The sequence below is a fragment of the Platalea leucorodia genome (genome assembly GCF_965183815.1).
Source record: "Platalea leucorodia genome assembly, chromosome: 7".
NCBI lineage: Eukaryota > Metazoa > Chordata > Aves > Pelecaniformes > Threskiornithidae > Platalea > Platalea leucorodia.
In genome coordinates this window covers 42,909,889-42,930,955 of record NC_138829.1, presented here as the reverse complement: position 1 = coordinate 42,930,955, position 21,067 = coordinate 42,909,889, and the positions used below count along the sequence as shown (strand labels likewise).

Genomic DNA, 21,067 nt, shown 5'->3' with positions numbered 1-21,067 from the left:
CATGGTATTTGTGGCAGCATAAAAAAAACCCAAACAAACCCAAACCTTGCTCGTCTTTCTGTTTCCATGCAGCACTCCCCCATACAGCCTTGCTAATGCTATATGTGGAATGCTGACTAGTAATCACCCGTATTTCATGTGAGAATTATCTAATGAAGTCACAATGTGTGACGGTATCACACATATTGTCACCATTTACATACTATTGTGAAGAAAAAGTTTAGAGAAAGTTTGCAAAAATATTTTCTATATGAAAAGGCTTAACACTCTGGCCAACAGTGAAAACCATGAGAGGCTGTCATAGGATTTCCACTACCGCAGTTCAGCTGAAAACCTTTCTTTTTATTAAAAGTATGCAATTACACAGGAGCTCAGACCCATATTTAACGCTCAAGATTAGTCCGAAACGATGCAAACTGGCCATTTTACAAAAGTCAGAGCTGATCAGGCAGGCAATTATAACCTAAGATTTCTGGTTTTGATGTCTATGTCAGAAAACTATGTGCACTGTGGGTTTTGCATTTTAGTTCTAAACAGAACTAGTCACGATTTTGGTTCAAGTCAGTACAGAAACTGTGGGAAAGATGGAGAGTTAAATTTGGATTCCACACTTTCCAAAAGATACAGGACAGTGCAATCTGGCTTGTAGGTGAGGACCAGAGAATCAGCTAACATGTTAGATTTGGTGCACCAGGAAGAATAACATTCGACACAAGTAGGATTAAGCAGCACAGTATTTTACTGAGAAGAAATCTGTGCTGCGGTCGCATTGCAGTGCAATTCATATTAATGAATCTGAAGAGTCACGCTGATCTTTGCACCATGTTTCCAAGAAGCAAAAATGAACTTATTTACAGTATCGTCTGTACTTCCCCAATTCTTACCTCCATTTTGGACTTAATAACGCTGATTTCTCTCTCCATCTCTTCATGCCTTCGAATCAGGTTTTCCACACTTTCCACATCTTTCCCATAATCCAGTGCTTGTATCAGTACACTCTGGAGGGGGCAGTAGGATGTGCAAATGGTGAAGATGACAAAAAGCAAAAGGATCATATCTTAATTCTTTCAAATAGTCTCCTCCTTTCCTTCTTTGTATTGCCATCTGAATTTTCTTATTGTCTTTTTAAATATCAACAGGGCACTTTGTCTGCACTCCTTACAGAGACAGAATAAGAATTTGCAACTCTTCGAACAGTCACAATCCTACTTAAGGTGCCTCTGGCCATTCACATATAAAACAAAGACAGGAAATGCTTCCCTACATTTCTCAATCTTTCTTTTCCCTTTTTTTCCATATACCAAACCAGTCAAATATTTCCCATTAAATTGTGGCACAGAAATTTTCAAGTGATTTATTTATGAAAATATGGAAAATAAAATTGACCCTCAGAATCCTACCAGAAATGAAATCCCAGACAATGAAGAAATACATTCATAAAAGTTGTTATATAAATTTCAAACCAACAGCCTTGTAACCTTAAGTAGTACCACTATGTACCTGCCTACTGACTGACAGTTAAATTAATATCATTAGTTACGTGGATGAAATAATTAGTTTTTATATAGCCTTTTTCTTCTATTAATCTCAAAATTATAATCCAGGATAGGCATTTTTACCTTCATTTTCTCAATGAACATGATTTTTGTACAACTTTTCAAAGTTGCAAATTTAATATATCTGCATTGCACAGCAGAGAGAGATATGCAACCTAGTGTTGAACGAATTAGCTTTGAATTTGGAACACTAGAAGTTGCTATATTCAAGCTAAGTAGATAATTCAGAAAAAAGCTCTATGGTAGCTCAGCTAACTGACTTTTGGTATTCAGAACTGACTTTGCTCAGCGTTGTCTGAAAGAGATGCAAACTTGATACACAGACAGCTACCAAAGGTCACTGCTGGATACTCAGTATCTCTCTATCAACTGGCATGCCTGCGTTTATCACTGTTAGCAAAATAGAACATTTTCCCATTTCAATTAATCAAAATCAGAGAACTCACCTTCTCGGTAATTCTCTCTGTGATGTCATCAATTTCTCTGATTAAGGCATGAATCTCTAGGGTTCCCTCTAACTTCTTTCTGTATGCATTCAGGTTACCATGGAAACTGTTCCACCTTTTATTGAAAAGAATATTTTAGAGGTGTATTTCAGAGGTTATATTTATTCCAAGTTTTCAGGATGGCATGGGGCTTAAAAGCTAAAAAGTACCTATCCAGTTTCCCTAAACTCCCAATAACCTCACAATCCTTATCTTCATGCTTTTGGTTCTTAGCTAGTGGGCTGTGAAGTAGCAAAATAAATATGCACTTCACCAGAACAACTATGTGAACAGATGGAAGTGTCTTAGCTTCATGGATCTAGTGTGTAAAGTGCTGTGAAACAGCATATTTGCCCCCAAGGCTAGAAACATGACTTTGGCCCTGCTGGATTAGAAATCCTTCTGGTTAACTGCTCTGAGTCCTGAAAGTCAACTCCAGTGCCTGATGTTTGGTAGTCATGATGTTAAAGAAGAAAATATATGTTGCAATTCCTCCATTTATCCCAGCCCAAGACACCTAATCTTCCCTTCTTGTTTTTGCTTTACACAGAAGCTTTAAAAGCATACTCACTTCTCATTGAGGTGCTTCCGGCGCTCATATATTGTCTTTGTTTCTTCCTTGTTCTGTCTCTCCAGTTTCATGGCCAGGGCATTGATAGCCCTGATGTGAGCATCATCCACTGTCATCTCCTGTAAAGTGAGAAAAGGAACAAAGTATGTGTTTGAAATGCTTGTGATTGACTTTTCCACTGAGACATGAAAAACAACAGTAACAGCAACAAGCAAGAGTTTTACCTCATTATCAAACATTTCAGACACATGGGGTTTGCTCTACTACAACTGTCGGTGTTACCAGTCCCTGATGAGAAGACAGTAAAGGCAAGAAAGGACATTAATGACTATAGATACAGCAATGATCTAGGTCTAGACGAGGACCCTCAGAGCTTAATTTCTAAGCCAGGCATTCCAACAGGGGCTCGTTTATTGAAGAAACATAGGGGCAGTTGCTGGTTACATAGGTGGCTGCTGTGGAACAGCTGATGTGTGGCAGATTGTTCCTCTGTCAAACAGGTAGTGACATGTGGCTCCTAGGCCTACGCACTGTTTTTTTGAGATAGGCTTCTGTCCAGATCATAGAATCATAGAATGTTTTGTGATGGAAGAGACCTTTAAATGTCATCTAGTCCATCCCCCCTGCAATGAGCAGGGACATCTTCAACTAGGTCAGGTTGCTCAGAGCCCCATCCAGCCTGTCCCTGAATGTTTCCAAGGATGGGGCATCTACCACCTCTCTGGGCAACCTGTTCCAGTGTTTCACTACCCTCATCGTAAAAAATTTCTTCCTTATATCTAGGCTGAATCTTCCCTCTTTTAGTTTAAAACCATTACCCTTTGTCCTATCGCTATTGGCCCTGCTAAAAAGTTTGTCCCCATCTTTCTTATAAGTCCCCTTTAAGTATTGAAAGGCCACAATAAGGTCACCCCGCAGCCTTCTCTTCTCCAGGCTGAACAACCCCAGATGTGCCTGCTGTACTGTGGACAACAGGCTTAAAATCCATAGAGCCTTGAGAAACCCAGACAACCTGTGCCATTGTGTTGTCTTCTAAAGTAACATCACTGCGTTTTAAAAGGTATGCTAAGTCTTCAAGGCAACTTGCTTCCTATGTACATACCATAGAAAGGATAATATTTGCACATTGCACATATAATCTGGACTATAGTGGAATAATCGTTCTTTTGGAGCATGACTGATGGCCAACACTGAACACTGCTCCAAGATTCAAAAACATTCTCTATTTTTCTAAGACCAGTAAATCAAAAGTTTAGCAGGGAGACATTAATCACTGGTGTAGTAGAAGCACAGCTGCAAGATGCCAGCACACTGTTAATGGAAGTATTGACTCCATTTGTATTTTATTTATGCTACATCCATACCAATGTGCATGCTTCCATATGTGCTTTACTATTATACACAGCCATAAAGTAAACAAGAGAAACCAGCAGACAGCCAGATATTCTACAGAAACCCTGCAGTCTCCCCTCCTGGGAAATAATAGCAGCACAATGGGATGGAATATGAGTAGAAAATTTGGCAGCCATCAATGCAGGATGATTGCTCCCTACCCTGACCTCAGGTTTGTCTAGTGGGGAAACCTAGACTGGATGGATGCACACACTGGCCAGGACCGGCCTGCTTCTGTTTGTATCACCCTGTGAAGTACCGTACAACTAAGCATCAGCTATGAAGGTATCACTGTCCCAGCCTTTTTCTGTAGGAGTCATGTTCAGAGTGGTACAGGAGCAGTGGCTACAAGCTGACAGTATCTAAGGCCAAGAGTTTCCTGTGGCACATAAAATCTACCTTATGCTGACTAGGACACTGGGCTGTTCCTGTCTCTTTCACCATCCTCCTTTTGGCTGGTACAACCTGTAGCAGAGCCCTTGCTCCATCCCTTAGCTCACAGTTCAGCTGGTGAGGACTGAAGGGCCAAAGAAGGTCTCTTCACGTCACTAACACCGTGGTGCTGAAGCTTGAGTATTTTGGCTCTCTACCCAAATCCAGTACTGTCACAGAAAATTCTGCTGGCCTCTGGAAAGGGGAGCTCAGGGTTTTCTCCCAGGTGTCAGGCATATCTATACTGTTACTTCACATAGAAGAGGATTGTCTCCTTCTGCTATTAGGCAACAGAAAGAGAAGATGGGAGCTGCCATAACAGGAACTGGCAACAAAATACCAGGCAAACAAAGGATAAAGAATATTAGGAGAGAACATTAGAGTAAGCCTCACTCACAAAGTCCTAACACGCCTCTTTCCAGACCTTCACAGCTTCCAGACTAGCAAATCAGCACAGTAACCTTTCCTGCGTGACACTCAGACCTGTTAGTCCACATCTGTAGCAGTTCACGCAAACAGAGAGAACAAGAGGCTGCTGCAAATGCATCCCCTCGATGTATGGCCTCACAGCTCTCATGGTGGGCGCTGAAGCACATCACAAGGAGGCCCTTGTTGTGGCAGGGCCTGTTCCCCAGCATTCGCAAGGTTTTGTGCCCAGGTTAGCACATCTCACTGGGGGCAAGAGAGGCAGCTGGCATGACTCAGCACCACAAAAGAGGGTCAGAGGTCCCAGCACGGAAAGGTGAACTGTGCAGCTGTCTTGTCACATGGCTGCTATCCAAAATGTAAACCATTGCTCTGTTTTACTAAATGTCTGATTATTAATGTTATGATTCATGACCTACCACACATGCTGTATAAACAAAGTCCCCCAAATATATGTGCTTCATTTGGATGAAGGAATATGAGAAACTTGACTGTTCCTCAGGAGGAGGGGAAGGAAGATATAAAGGAGGGAAATGGAGAAAGTGGTAAATTTTTTTTTTATGGAAGGTCCAGATCAACTTTCAGATTCAAACAAACATGGCTGAAACAACCATTTTTAACCCACTTTTGGGTGGAACTCACTGTGACTTGCGGACTGCATGAATCAAACTGGAAATTTGCTCAAATTCAAGCTCACATGGCCAGCTTTCCAGTCATGTAATGCAATCCAAAATTTTAGGTTGTGTCATGAGTGCCTGACAGCTCTGCTTAGACATCATCAAAGCAGAAGGCACAGTGAGGGAAAATTCTATCTATCTATTTTAATGGCTTATAAAGTGGTAATGCTTCCTACTCCCCTGACCCTTCACTTCCTCAGGGTACTGGAACTGTATTTGCTACCTGCGTATATTGCTGTGCTGAAAAGGTAACTGCTGCTTCCAGCCACACAAGGAATGTGCATGGAAAACACCTCTTACCCCTGATGTTGCTCCACGGAACTCATTCAGCTTTTTCATGAGCTGCAGGCAGTGTTCATAGTCATTTCCCACATCACCTACATTAATCATGACTTCCTGGGAAAATAAGCAGCAGACAGGCAAACATTCAGGCTAAGAGTGCAAGAACACAGCACGTCCCAATGCTTATGCAGTCAGTTCTGTGATGTGTCTGTAAATCACTGACCTACAGCTTCTGAAGTAGTCTCTTCTGATCTTTAGATAGTTATGAGGCTTAGTCCCAACTCCCTCTCCAATCTATTACTGATTATGGAAGCAACCTCTGAATGAAAATCAGTGGATCAAGTGACTCTTCCTTCACTCTCTACAAAGAGAAACTTTCAGATTTGATCACAATGAGAGTGAGTGCCAGTTGCCAAATGCCTCAAGTCTTCCATTCTAGTCTGCTTTCATTACTCTGTCTCAAGAGAGACACACGAGATGACCACCAAAAATCACTATTTCTTTATGTGCACATTTTACATGAGAACATGTGCTAATACTGTCCAACTGACTCTGGCACGGAAACACTCCATAAAATTTTTAGAATTTGTTGAATCATTCCTTCCATATCATTTGTAGAACATGTCATGATTCTTCCAGGCAAAAGCCATTAAGAAAATATCCTGGAAGATGGCACATTTATCAGAAGTTCACTGCTAAATAGCAAGTCTCTAGTGTGCTGCTTGGGTTAAATATTAGAATCCATTTACCTTCTCCCTGATCCAGGCTTCCACCTGGTCCACCTTCTGGAGAAATTCCAGGAAGTCCCGGCTGTCCTCCAGCATCTTTCCACGTGCAGCAACAGCTCTCTTCAATTTCTCCCAACGCTCCTGAAGCATGCGGACTCGGCGACGGATCTCTCCTGATTTTGGGTGGCCTTTTGATACCAGGGTTTCTCCTTTCTTCACATTCAGAAGAAGAAATTAGAAATGAAGGTTACCACTAATTTTTAATGTGATTACCATGTTACATGACCTCTCTAGAAGGACTTTCTCACTTTCCTAACTTGGACTGCACAATAAATTACTAATATAAATTCTTACTGCCTAAATGATACTGCTCAGCTGGAAAGCTTTTACGTCTGGAGGGAATCAAGAACGTTAGGATTTGAATATTTCCCTGCCAAGAATGACATTCATGGAGTGGGAGCACCAAGAGAGGTATTACAGATGATTGCGCCCTTCAGCTATGTGATTCACCCAGTTTCAACAAGAATGTTCACAAATTGGGCATGAAATCCTATTTACCTTTCGTAGGAGTAATCACCCCAGGAAAGGAAGAAGTCAGTGATACCTTCCTATTCAGGCAATAAAGAAAGACGGAAGTTCCCTGGATAGAGCAATTAACAAATCTCTCTGTTGTAAATTAACAGCATTACATTTCCATGGCATAGCAACTGGGTTCTTGTCACACAAGTAGGATAATTAATATAGAAGTGGTGAACAAGCTACCTTTCCTTTTCATTCCATCCAATCTATCTGTCCTTCTTTGGATAACCAGCAATAATCTCTAAAGACACTAGCAGATTGAGAGAGTTACCTTATTAACAGCTGTGATGATTTCTTCATTTGCTAGAATCTCTGCCTCAAAGACCTGATGTTTCTGCAGCAGCTTCATTTTGTCATGCAGATTGCTGGGATCTTGTATGGAAGGATCCTCTAGCTTCTGCATGCGCTCACTGATCCAGTCTTCTGCCTGCAGCAATGTGAGGCATCAGAGTTAGCGTGACATGCCGTCCCGGGGCCTCCTCCCAGGACATGTCATTGTTCTATGCAACTATGCCTGGGCTGGGCAGATTGAGCTGGGAGCTGACGGCCGAGGTGGCTCTCCAGTTTCTGAACTATTCTACTTGCTAGGAAATGAAAGCAGGTAGGAATGAAAATAATTTTTATCTGACCACAAGAATAATGAAAAATTCCTTGAATACCCCAAATTTTATCACAAGCCATAAACAGATTATACAATCTTCTAGATTAGGTACAGAGAGTTCTTGAGCAGATATGTAGCCTTGACATGGTAGACATGTTTAAAATGAGATTATGACAGCTGAGCCTTGGATTTAGGGCTCTGAGTTTCATCTCCTATCTCTGTCATTGACCTACCTGTAAGCTGTGTTAAGATTCTTAAGAATTCTGTGCCTCACCTATAAAACAGCACTAACATTTCCTGATCTCAGTGATGTTGTGAGACCTAAATTGAAAATCCAAAGCAAATAAAGCTTTACTGATGGGGTGAAGCACTAGTCAGATTATTTGAAAGCAAATACAACTCTATTTGCTTTTACATTTCATAAAATTCAAAATGGTCTAGTCAGGAACATCAGATTCAGACAAGCAGGTGAACCATGACGACTAACAAAGCAAGGATTATGTGTTTCTCTTAGGAAATTCTTTTTTAGGGGATTTAAATGTATGCAGAATAAAATGGACAATAGGATAGCGAGTTTTCCACAATTTTCTTTAAAGTCTGCTAAACTTTAGCCCTTAACACTGAAGGAAATATTTTCTATCCATCAAAACACTGAGAACTGAACACTTGACATATGTTGTAACTGATCCTGTTGTCCTCAGACCACTGAGGTAACCTAATGTTTTGACAACACAAGAACAGCAAATTGAAGCCAGCTTTATCAGTTTCAAAGCATCTTGGCTGTCCTTGTGGAACTGTGCTACATGCACACAAGACTTGACAACTGGAGGATTTTCTCAGTTAATTAATGATTTGAAGTGTTGTTTCAGCTGCTGAAATTCTATAAACAATAACAGAAATAGCTTTCAGTAGTAGCATGCTCTTCAGAAACTGTTCCTCTCCAGAGAACAGTTAGAGACTCAAACAGGAGCCTTATGTCAAGGTTGCCCAGGACAGCACACTGTGATCTGCTGTTTTCATTTCTGACACCCTCCTCACAAGCTAGGGCGTTCTCCCATTACCCAGCCACACATTAACGCTTTAACGTCACTTAACTGACTTCTCATTTGTATGGGAGAGACTCATCCATACAGTTAGGATGAGAAACAAATGAATCCCCTGCATATAGCCACTTAAAGGGTGATTTTTCTCCTACCTTTTAACAATAAGCAATGGCTTAATGACAGACTGAACAAAGCCATTTGAAAAAGTCACATCTCCACTCTTAGTGGCTTGGTTTATTTTAAGGCTTACTTAGGATGCCTCTAGAGAGTCAGAGATCTTTCTCCTGGACCCATGTCCACTTTCAGATGTGAAGCAAGGCTGATCTGTTGTCCCAAGATCTTTCTATGGAAAGACTTATGGTTGTCTGGACAGGCATTTTCATGTTATTGAAGACAACAGCAAGACTAGTGTTATGCTCAGTGTAGACACATGGGACTAGTCTTATTTCTATGGGACTCATTAAAAATGTGGGCACTATCAATTTAGAAATCTACATTTTCAAAATATCAGTTACTGTAACCTCAAGAGCACAAACTAGACATTTAGAGATAACAACTAATTCTCTGTCACATTCCTCTGAGATAAAGTAGAAAGTGTTTTTTATTCTCTTGTACAGAGAGTAAAAGGGAAAGGAAGTTAAGTGATACTAATACGATGAGCAAGTTTCAGAGTCGGTATTAAAACTCAGAGCCAGCTTTAGAAGTCAAAACTTTCAACTTTATGATCTTTCCTCTGCAATAACTTAAATAAATACACACATTTCTAAGCAGCAAACTGCTCATTTGCCTTCCATGTTAACACTGAGGTACAGACTTTGTGACATAGTCTATAAGTCTGTCTCACTTCTTTGGAACTAGAAAAGCACCCTATTTCTACTGTAGGAAAGTGTGTCCTATTTTGTGAGCTGCATGTGATCTCCCGAGAAAAACAAAGTCCTATGTCCTGAAAAGGGTACAAACTGCAGCAGCTAGCCTTCTAAGCAGACCATATGATGTTGAGCTCTCCACCCTCTCATCAGTAATCACAGACTGTATTGTCTTTGTACTGATGTTTGTGGCTCTCTGTGTAATTGCTTCTAGAGAGTAACTAGGAGACTTTCAACAATGACAGTGATCACTGTTTTCTGCTGACAAAAAATTCTGTTTGATCAATAGAAATGACTTAAGATGATTGCAGGAGGGAGAGTTTTCAGGGGAGTGGAACCTGAGCTATAGGACTTGTTCTCCTAATAAGTAAGAATAAGCAATGACCTCATTGATTTCACAGCTAAACTCAAAACTCATCTCTGCAATTTAACATCCCTCTGGGGACTATTCTCATATATAAACCCATACACACCCAGAACATCATTAAAATAAAATTTAACATTCCATTCTACCCGACAATGAGGAAGACAGATATTACTGTGAGATTTTTTTTTTTTTTTTTTAATTCATTGGTGGCATTCACATTCTACAGCAGTAGGTAATGAATTTGGATTGGCGAAGTAAATGAACTGGTAGTTTGAGAGCAAAAACTCCCTATAGAACTCGTGGCTGAATTTATGTGGAGAAAGTGGATGAGAAAAAGGAAATGTTCCTTACAATACAGGGCCAGATCCTCTGCTATAATTGTGTGATTCAAGAATGAAGGGGGACCCCAGCCCAAGCACTGATTTAACAATTACAGAGAGATGGGAAGAAATGCAGAAGTATTCCTACCTAATGGGTTGATTGTATCTCTAGGATGGCATTGACGGTTTCTCGACCAAAGGGGATGTTGGCAGTTCTGTGACCTTTCCATCAGAGGTACATTGCTATTTCGAAAATATTAGCACTGTGCAATGCACCGTCCACTCCATTCACTCCCCTCTGCTAGTCCACAAGGTGGACTGGCCATTGCTGGTGGACTGGTTCATGTGATAGGAAAAGTATAGCCAAATAATATGAGTTAATATTTGGCTGTGTAAATAATTCCTGATAAAGTTTATTTTAAAACAAAACAGCGTGCATCTCTGGCTCTTTAGTGTAGCCAAAGAAGACAGTATTTAAATGTTTGATTATTTGGGGGGTGTGGGGTGTGGAGATCCAAATATATTGTGCTGTAAATGGAAATTTAGCAGCCATTTACACCTTAGATTACTCTTTTTTTTTTTTTTTTTAAATAAATTTGGTTGTCAGCAGCAGCTGTGTTACAGGCATTCATTCGCCTTTGGTCACAATCATAATTTGACCTGTGTCAGGACATGCGTCTTTTTTGTGGGCTGGGAGGTGACAAGCACCTGCAGTTTTTCTTTAAACCATAGAGGATGTTCCATGGCATGCAGCAGCAAAAGGGGTGCATACCAGACCAGCAAGAGTGTTTGCAAATGTCCCTCTGGGCCTGCGTGCTGTTGCTTATGCCAGCACACCAGATACTAGCACATTTTTCAGTCACACACATTGTGCTGCCCTTTGAAAGACTGACCTAGTATGTCTTTCCAACAGTAGTGCCAGAAGCAGAGCTACTCAGTTACAGGACTAGGGCCAAAACAGGAGACAGAGACAAACATATTCTGCAGAGACCAGTCTACAGTAGCTGAGGAGCTATGCTAAGTTACGGCACTGTTTTGAAGGCCTTCAGTGAAAACTCACTAGTAAAGCCTGGCATCCTTGCCATAACGCTTTCCATTTTGTATTCACCCTGATTTGAAATATCTTTTCTTTCCCTTCCCACCAAAGTAAACATAAGGTAGTAGCTGGCAGTTTTCCTTTCCTAGTTTTATTTTAGCAGAGCTCCTGATGTGTAAAGCAGCTGTAATGGGCACAATGCCACAACGATGGTATAGTAACAGCAATGGCATTGGAGCACCTACCCCTTTGCATGAGTGTGGCAGAACAGGAATTGCCATACCAGAGTGGATTATCCATCCACCTAATCTCTGGCAAGGGTGAGCACTTCATCCAACAGAGGTAGGCAGCTCCTTTGCCTTCCACCCTCATCCCAGTCTAAAACCCTCTTACCTCTTCCAAGTTCTGGTAGAAAAGCGCCAGAAGAAGGGCAGTCTGCAGCTTCTCTCTCCTACTCTGGGACAGATCCCTGATCTGCCGCTTCCTCTCATGAATGGCATTCAGTTTGTGCTGGATCTTTAGCCCTTCCAGTCCACCAGCCTTTTCTAGCCTGCTTGCCTGTTCTTGAAGAGACATCATCTGAGGAGGCAACAAATCTGAAATTACTTTTATGCTTCAAAGTGGTGTGAAAGAAACAAAAAACAGGTTCCTTGCCATACCTAAAAGATTATATTTTTTTCTGGAATGAACCAGGAATAGCAAGGACAAGTTAACCAGCATTCCCCCCACCCCACCCTGTACTATGTTACATCTATGACGTCCTTGTCATTGGTCTCTGTCGCACACCATAGCTAGTTAAATGAATTAAAGCTGTAGCTTCGAGCCCCTATGCCACTGATCATCCAGTGCACATAATCATGGAGCAAGCCTGACACCCATGAGCGCTCAGGTTTTATTGCTGTGTGGAAATCAGGTGTTGGAAGGTAGCTCTCAACATGAGCAATCAGTCTGGCAGGGAGGTGGCATGGGTTCTGGGAGCTCATTCCTTCTGGGAAAACCAGGCACAGCCCCAGGTTTGAGTTTAGCCCTAGCCTGGGTGAATTACAGCAGTGGCCACCAGCCAGGCAGATTCCTTTACATGCAGGTGAGCAATTCAGCATCTATTCCAAAGATGCAAAGAGGCTAGCCAATTTGGTACAGATGTTGTATACCAAATGCATATTTAAATAATTAGACAAGTCATACCCTCTGACCTACTGTATTTTACTTGCTTTAAAAGCCACTGATTTTTTTTAATGAAAAAAGGAGAAACTTCTGATATCCTTAACACAAAATATGGCCTGCTTTAAATATTTCTTTTGGTACATGCCACTATTCAACTAACTAAGTGGTTTTCCTGTCTACTGCAAGACAATACTGGCATGGAGCATTTAACACTTGTTCTCCACTTCTCTGTCTCTTATTTCGCTAAGCTTCCCCATTTTCTCTGTGGTTCAAGCATACCAGGAGTATCACACCTGTCAGCAATTTAATGTGTTGCCATGTAGAATATTTGTTGATTTTTGTACCTTCTCATCCTGTGATGCCAGAAGCTTCTCAAAAGCCTCATGTTTCCTTATCAGTTGCTCTACTTCATCCACAGAGCTTCCAAGGTCACTGCTTTTCAAATAAATCTATAAAAATAGTTTAATATTTTTCTCAGTAGATTAATTATCACATAAACCTGATTCATAAATGTGAGAAGAGGTATTAACTCTGCTGTTGAGAGTACACTTGAGAGGAAAAAAAAGGAACAGAAGGCAACTGAAATTGGAAATTAAATAGCAGGGCTCCATGGTCTTGAGCAAGAAAGACAAACATTAACAGGTCCAGCTAAGGAAAGTTACCTATCGCTGCTTATCGCAATCACTAAGTCACAAGGCTGGCAGTGAATTCCAGAGGTCTAAGCCATCCTTATAATCCAAAGCAAATCAACATTGTCACGTCTGACAGATGTCTGTATGATTCCTTCTTAGAAGACTTCCAATAACAGAGACTTTGCAGCATCCCTGGGCAATTTATTCCAGTGCTTCGTTAACTTTACCATTAGCAAGATTTTCCAAATATCTAGCCTGCAAATGCATTGCTAATGCTTTACCTCATTACATACTGCCCTCTTCATCACAGAAAGGAGATAATTCCTTCTACATTTGCTTCAGCCTTGTACATATTTGTAGGCTTTTTGCATACTGGGATTTCTGTCTTCTCTAGGCTAAAACTACCCTGATCTGATCAATCATTCCACACAGGCTGTGTCTTCTTGACTCTGATTATTCTTATTGCTCTCCTCTGGGTTTTTTCCATTTCCACTTATTTTGAAATGGGGTTCCTAATACTTGATGCAAGAAGTGGCAATAAGCAATAATTCATTGCTAGAGTGAAGGTAGTGAAGACAGTAGAGAGCTTATGTGTGGTTTCCAAGCTGTAATCTTCTGTATGTATCTGTGTATGGTGCTTATCTTTTACACAATACCATGAACTCAAGTTCACCTTGCAACCTACTATAAGCTTCCAGAAACTTTTCAGAAGAACTGCTATCAGACCAGCTTGTCCCCATCTTGTACTTATGCAGCTGATTATTCCTGAAAAATGTCATAACTTGCACCTGTACCATCTGTTATTTTTTTCAGGCCATCTTTCCAACTTAACTGCATTAATTTTATTTACTGTCTGTCCTGTCAGTCTCTGATGCAGAAAGACCTCGGTCTAAAATAACAAATGCAGTTTTAAGGAAACTGACCTCTGCACTATTTGCTTTTAACACTGTGAGGACCTTTTCTAACTAATCCATATATACCTCTAAGGCACCACAGTGTTTCTTGACTCTTTTCTGGTATTAAGAAAACTGACTACCCAATTACTTCTCCCGTCCATTCTGTTACCTTCAGTTTTGTCAAATGCAAAAGAATAAACAATGTAGTTATCTATTATCAAGAAAAAAAAAAAAAAAAAAGCTTTTCTGCAGGCCAGTAGGAATTTATTCTTCTCCAGTGGATTTAATTCCCTTTAATCCCCAGTTTCTTCCTTTATTCAATGACAAGACAACAGCAGGACAAAAACCCCAGAGGCTGTGATGGGACATGAGCAAAAATTAGCTACGGACAAGGTTCACAGTGGAGTGAACATGACTGCAGAGACTTTTGGAGTTCAGGCTGCTATGAGGGACTGCATTTATCAGTTGGGACACAGCACTGCATAATCCACTCTGTGAGCTCATGGAATCGTAAGTATTTGGATAAGGTTGAGAAATTCCAACCAGTAATTCTACCTGGCTTAAGTGCAATTAGCCAAGATGGAAAAAGAATTTGAGATCAGTGATATAGTGTGAAAGAATTCAGAGGCAGGAAAGGAACAGACTAGAATCAGTGAAAAAACACAATTGCTAATAGTTTCAGAAGAGGGCTGGTAAAGAACATAGGTAAATCTGTGCCTTAAAACCATAGATGTGCACAGGAAAAATAACTTCTAAAGACATCTCTTGCTTTGCAAAACATTACAGTTCTGTAGCAGTCTGACAGGGCATTTTTTATAGGAGAGAAAAGATATTCTTCGGCAGCTACTTCAGAAAACCGGTAATGATGTTCATTGTCTGGACAGAAGTATTGGACGACTGTTTAACCCCACAGGGGATCTTCTCAAGGAGAGGTTTCCCAGGCATGTATTATGAGCAGGGGAATCCACACCTACTTGTCAGGGTCTGAGTGCACCAACAGGTTCTGGCAGCCCAGACTGTCCCTTGGACAGGCCCCCTGCTCCCGCCTGGGCGTCCCTCTGAGGCTCAACCCTGGCCCCAGCCCTGCCTGAGCTGCATTGAGGGGAGGCCTGAGCTCTGCCCTGGTCCTCCTGGACAGATCCCAGATTTCAGTCATTGCCTTGCTTTGTCGCCTTGATCTCTAGATGGTTGATGGACCTTGTTACTGCTGCTGCCACTCAGCCCTCCTGGGCAACTGTGGCTAAGAGGACTGATGGCCAGACTTGGCCTGACCTTCTGGTTCATTTTGGGGGAGTTAATGAGAGGAATATTTTGCATATACAGAAAAATGCACAGAAGAATATCATGCCCAGGCCAGATGTTCAAACTGCTCTCTACTAATCCATGTTGAGTATCAGAAGAGAGGTGAATAAATCCCAACACAGTCAACACTGTCAAGAAGCGGGGAAGGCCACTGTACAACAGGCCTAAGTTTTTAATAAGTCTGGCCCATAAATCACCAGGATACCTAAAGAAATACATTAACGTCTCTGTTATACCTTTGTATGTTAAATACAACCCCCACCAGAAGGCAGATATTCTGTCATTCAAACTTTAATCCTTTGATCTATCCTACTCATCAAGTGTATGAAATTATGACAGATTTTTTTTTTTAGAGTGTTTTTGGATTTGGTTTGCTCTTGTGGAGGAAGATCTCCATGCATGTAGGCTCCAGGTCTGTCTACTGTAATGCTTTGTTAAACCACTTACAAATCCATATTTACACTGCTGTTACTAACACTGAAATAAAAAGTTATCAGCTGAATCTACCTCACTCCTGTTCGGGGTACACAAACATACAGCCACTTGCTGCATCTCTATCTTGGTGTTTTAAATGCTGCTTTAAAAGCATTGTAGCTTCTCTGTCATATTCTGTGGATTATCTACCATTTTTGGTCAAAAAAGATTTACCTGAGGAAACAGAAAATTCCCATAATTTTCCGCATATCACTCCCAGACCTTTATTTAGTAACTGTTAGCAGTGAAACTGCAAACTCTGTGATACCTGAAGAAATGGTCAGCCATTAGTTTTCCTGATCATATATTTGTGGTATAAGAAAAAGGCAAGGGACATCTACTGGTAAAGATGGTTATTTTCTTTGGAAAAAGAGAACAGAGACATCTGAGGCACAGGGGTGTGGGATGGTGAGTCACAAGCAGCTGCCACTGGCGTGCTCAGTGCCTTGCTCCACTGAAAATCACTACACACAAATAACACTGAGCATTCAAAGCCCCATCCCTTCAGCTGTTACAGCAGTGGGAAAAAGTCCGCCTGACTTCTGAAAGCTTTGGACCAGGTCCTCCAAGTAGAAGCCTGTGCAAATGCTCTTGGGAACACAGGTTTTCAATACTGAGAATGAATAGTGGTGCACAAAAAGAAAATTGGTGCAAAAGAAAACTGCCTGCATACATTACACGAGAGGTGATGGCAATACACTTAGAAGAAAGCAGCCCCAGTAGCACTAACAATGCTACTTGGAGCGCTGGTGAGGTAGAAACTGTCCATTCGTCTTTTAAACAGAAATCTTATGACAGCAATTGCTAGAATCAGAACCGCAATATTTTTTTCATTTAAGCATTTGTGATACCAATCTGAAAGCAGAATGGAAATTGGCTCCCACACCACAATGCTGGCCTGTGGCCAATTACATCACTTTTTGGCATATTTTTAGACAGGTCCCCAAACTCCTGCTTTGAATGAAACATATTGATTTCAAACACAAAACACTGTATAGCTCTTCTCAGGTAACCTACCAGAGTCTCCCAAAGCACACAGCAGGTATAAACTTTCTTTCAAGCTTGTTGCTGTTATGAATCGTGGCCCATCATCAAGAATTTAATGCTCAGCCACAAAAAGCACCAAAGACTTGACCGCTCACTATATAATGGACTTGTTTTTAAGTGAAGACTTGCAAAGATGCTTAAAACCATAAAATGGACTTGGCCCTTTTTGGGATTTGAAATGTAACATGTAACAAATAGCCAAGTTATTAACAATGCAAAGCACAGAAACAGAGGTTTTAACCGTACGTAACTGGAGTTTTTCACTATTGCTGAGCTCATTGCACAGATTTAGCCACACTGTCATAAGACCCCTTATGTGACAGCACAGGCCAGCTCTAGCTTTTGGAGAAATACTGAATGAAACATTTTAGTAATTAGTATAACTATGTTCTCTGGATGCCACAACTTCACATTCATACACACTGGAAGCTGACACAACCCCAAAAGAAATCTGTCTTCTAAGAAGTGTCATTTTTATTTCTGTAGAAGAAAAACTATTTTAAGTATTTGTGCAAATCCACTCCCTTCTCCTGCTTCTGCTCTTCACAGTATAACAAGTTCCACAGATTTTGCCCCCCACTGCCTGCCCTGGGCTTGTTGCTGAGATTGCTGGAACTCCACTGAAAATCTTTCAGCTCTAAGCATATACTGAAAGCCAGAATTGCTCCCAGTTTTAAATGCCTTCACTTAAAGCAAGTAATCAAGTCCAAATTCTCTGTGCAGATAGATCACAACAAGATTTGATTTGACTTACTTCTGATAAAAGTAAATACAAAAACGAATTAATTAAAAAAAAATTGTTTTAGTAAAGTAAATAAATGTGCTTAATACCATGATTATATATGGTTCACAAATATGTTGTACTATGCTTCATTTCAGTAAAAGTTATAACAAGGTATCATACTATAACCATAAGTGGAATAAAACACACTGAAGTTGTTTATAAAAAAAATACATACACTGACATCACTATATTATTGGCCTCTGACCTCACAATCTAGACATGAAATTCTAATGTTAAACATATTTAAAATTCTTCCTCCCTCCTACTGCATGCTGTCTCATCGGCATAAGAATATAATTATCTGATATTGGAAATGTACATGGGAAAAACACAGACAGAAGTCAGTGTTTGTTTTCCCATAACTGCTACGATCCCTTCCCCCACCTATCCCCTCCTTCTTCTAAATTTGCAAGCTTGACCCCCTATCCTGTAAGTAGTGGGTGTTAGACCAGAATCCTATGCACATACATCATCATCATTAAAATATTTACTTATGAAACATTTGTCTGAAGGCAGACTAAATTCCTTTTAAACTCCCCATAGTTTCACTGCTAGAAACTTTGCTGGGATATAAAAATTTGAGATGCTGTGGAGACTAAATTCCCTTCATTTCCCTCAGGAAAGGGTGGTACCTCTCTTTTTCTAAGGGGAAAAAGTGATTTCTTCCTACACACTTAAATATTTCGGGTTTTGAAAACAAGTATTACTTTTAAAAATTACAAACGCAGGAATTAGTCATTTAGAAATATAGCATAATCTGACAAGTAAGAAAATGAAAACAGTGAAACAGAAAAATCTAAGAAAAACTACACTGAGGATTTGTCCCAGGTCCCAGACTGACTAGCAGAGAAGAAAACCAGTTCTTGGCCCTGAACCTTCAAAGTGCTGAGCACTATGGCCCCATTATGCAAAATCTGTAAGCACATGCATAGCATTGAGCATGTCATGTTGACAATAGTACTCTAATGGTTAAAATGAAACACTTGTTAAGTAAGTGCTCAATCAGATCAGAGCACTCAGCGTCATTTAGGATGGATCAAGCTGTAGCTGCAGCCTTGGTGACAGCAGAACACAAGTAGCTTTCTGATTGTCCCATAAGTTGTCTCTAGGGAGTGGGAACATCGCAGGAAGCATACAAAAAGAAATCCACGTGGCTTGATTAACATAACTTAAAACTTCTGTTTGCAAATGTTCCTAGAATGGAATGGAAATCTTCACCACTCTCCTTCCAGATCCAAAGGATGCAATGTTGACAGCGATAGATGGACACCATGCACCCTCCGTGTCTCTGTGAGCTGGAGATGTGGTGTGAGCTGGTATGTTTGTCAAAAGGTTGTCAGGGCATACACTTTTTAGAGTGCATGTTTCCTGGGAAGGTCTCAAACCAGATCTTCCCCAATGGCTAGAAAGCAATCCTGAGCAGCAAACTGGATTCACTGATAGAGAGAGGCCAGCTCCAATCTCCATGGGGTGAAAGGGTGGACCAGCTATATCTGAATCATGTGTTTTGATAGAGATTGTTGGACTTGGGCTTCTTCTGAATTCTCTTACCACCTGGATAGGCACAGCAGTCCAAGGGGCAGCAAGTATCAGGGTGATTTTGGAAACCTTGTGGTGAGCAGGTGCTAGACCATCACATGGAGTCTTCCTAAACTCTGGCCTAGATGAAGGGTGGTTTTGAAAAACAATCAGCTCTGGATTTAAATCCTTGCTCGTGACCTCATTCCCACTAGCTGAATTTTCTCTTCCAGTCAACACAGCTGGGGACAGCCATATATCTCTGGAGACAGTCTGCTGGGGAAGGCCAGGATACTTAGAGGAAGTCACATGAAATCTTGTGATTTGAAGAGCTGGAGACCCACCTGAAGGGAAGCCTTGTTTTGGTTTATGGGATCCTGTTGGAAGATCAGCTGGAGTTTCAGGCACCTTCTCTAATTGTGACATGAGCAGACCTGAATGAGCATGGCCGCTTTCATGGGAATCTGCTCGAAACGGCTTTATCGTCAAGCTGCAAGTTGAAATGTAAAGCTTCATTGAAGCATGGAGGTCTGGCATTTGTACATTGCACTGGCTATAGCCTTGTTGGGGTGGGAGAGAATCACAAGGTTCCAGGGATGCATGCAGATTTTTGCTGCGGAGTGTAGAAACAGCTGGAATAGCAGACAGATCAACGTCTAGGCGTGATGTCCAGCTTGGTGGAGCTTTGCAGGAAAGGACATCAGAGGGCAAAGATACAGCAAGCTTCAAGGGATTGTTTTTTTCAGGAGAAATATGACGAACACTTTTTTCTCTTTTGGAATATTGCTTGTAAGATGCAGATGTTGACCGAGTGCCAGAATGCCCATATCCATGGCCCCGAGGGTCCCTGGGAGGACTGGAACACCTGGATGTCTCATCAGAAGGGTTGACACAGTGACTAGCACTCCCAAAACCTTTCCTCCGGTCTGTTTGTGCCAGGACGACATCTAGCCTTGAACAGTAAGCTCCAGAAGACACACTGCTCGGTGGTGAGCTGGCATTTCCTGGAGCAAGCTCTGCAACTGATTGACCAGTGGGAGGAAGCCATGCTGATGCTGGCATCTTTTGAAAAGGCCTGTCCCGCACAGCAGATTCAAAAGGAGGAGGTGGGGTCATTCTGCTGGAAGACAGCATCACTTCCGCAGTGGAGACATAGGTTGCAGATGAAAGTTTGCAGCGATGGTCCCTGCATGACATTCTGAAGCTCAGTCCTATCCGATGCAAAAATCAAAGCTACAGAAGCTTGCCTTTCCTCCTGTTTTTAAAACCAACTCCTAATCCTTTTTCCTTTGGCACTGGAAATTTCCATTCTTCCTCTGAAGCAAAGGAATGAGAGATGAATAAACATTCTCCAAGAAAAAAATTATAAACTAAAAAAATCCACATTCAAAATAAAAACGCACAGCTCTTCTAATACTGCTACCACTGCCTGTCACGTCTGCAAAGTGATGTGAGAGTGGGACGGGCAGAAAGATAAATTACGGAGCATGAGGCTCTGCTCCCTGAGTGTTCTGACAGTGAGACTGCAGACAGGGCAGGAGGGAGCCAAAAACGCCTGCCAGAGACAGCCTGCGATCTCGCTGTTATTTCATCTGTGAAAAAAAGGAAAGCAGCTAACCTGAGCAATGCATCTGCTGCTGTGAAAAGGTTAGAACGGAGCAGAGTGTACTGGACACTGCTTCTGCCCAAAGCAAAAATGATCTTTTTTTCTTCCTTCTCTTTTTCAGCTGTTGCTTGTCTGCACTCCAAATGGCAAGATCTCAGTTCGCAGGTCTTAGGAGAGTTTCGTACAACAGTTCCATGTAATGGCACAACTGAATTCATAATAAAAAAAAAATTCAAAAAGATAGATGTTTGCCTAATTTTCTCCACATGCGCTCTATTTTCTT

The 21,067-nt window shown here is 41.3% G+C and overlaps 1 protein-coding gene across 3 annotated transcripts in view; it reads right to left on the bottom strand.

Annotated features, from left to right (window-relative positions):
- Nucleotides 1-21,067, bottom strand: part of SPTBN5 (spectrin beta, non-erythrocytic 5) — a 104,902-nt gene that overhangs the window by 30,669 nt on the left and 53,166 nt on the right. For all 3 annotated transcript variants that reach the window (XM_082317938.1, XM_082317939.1, XM_082317940.1), the window contains 8 exons: nt 12,870-12,974; nt 11,755-11,940; nt 7,400-7,555; nt 6,571-6,762; nt 5,840-5,935; nt 2,613-2,731; nt 2,003-2,117; nt 885-998 (listed from right to left, as the gene is read on the bottom strand). In XM_082317938.1, coding sequence (XP_082174064.1) covers nt 885-998; nt 2,003-2,117; nt 2,613-2,731; nt 5,840-5,935; nt 6,571-6,762; nt 7,400-7,555; nt 11,755-11,940; nt 12,870-12,974 — 1,083 coding nt within the window. The remainder of the gene's footprint in view (nt 1-884; nt 999-2,002; nt 2,118-2,612; nt 2,732-5,839; nt 5,936-6,570; nt 6,763-7,399; nt 7,556-11,754; nt 11,941-12,869; nt 12,975-21,067) is intronic.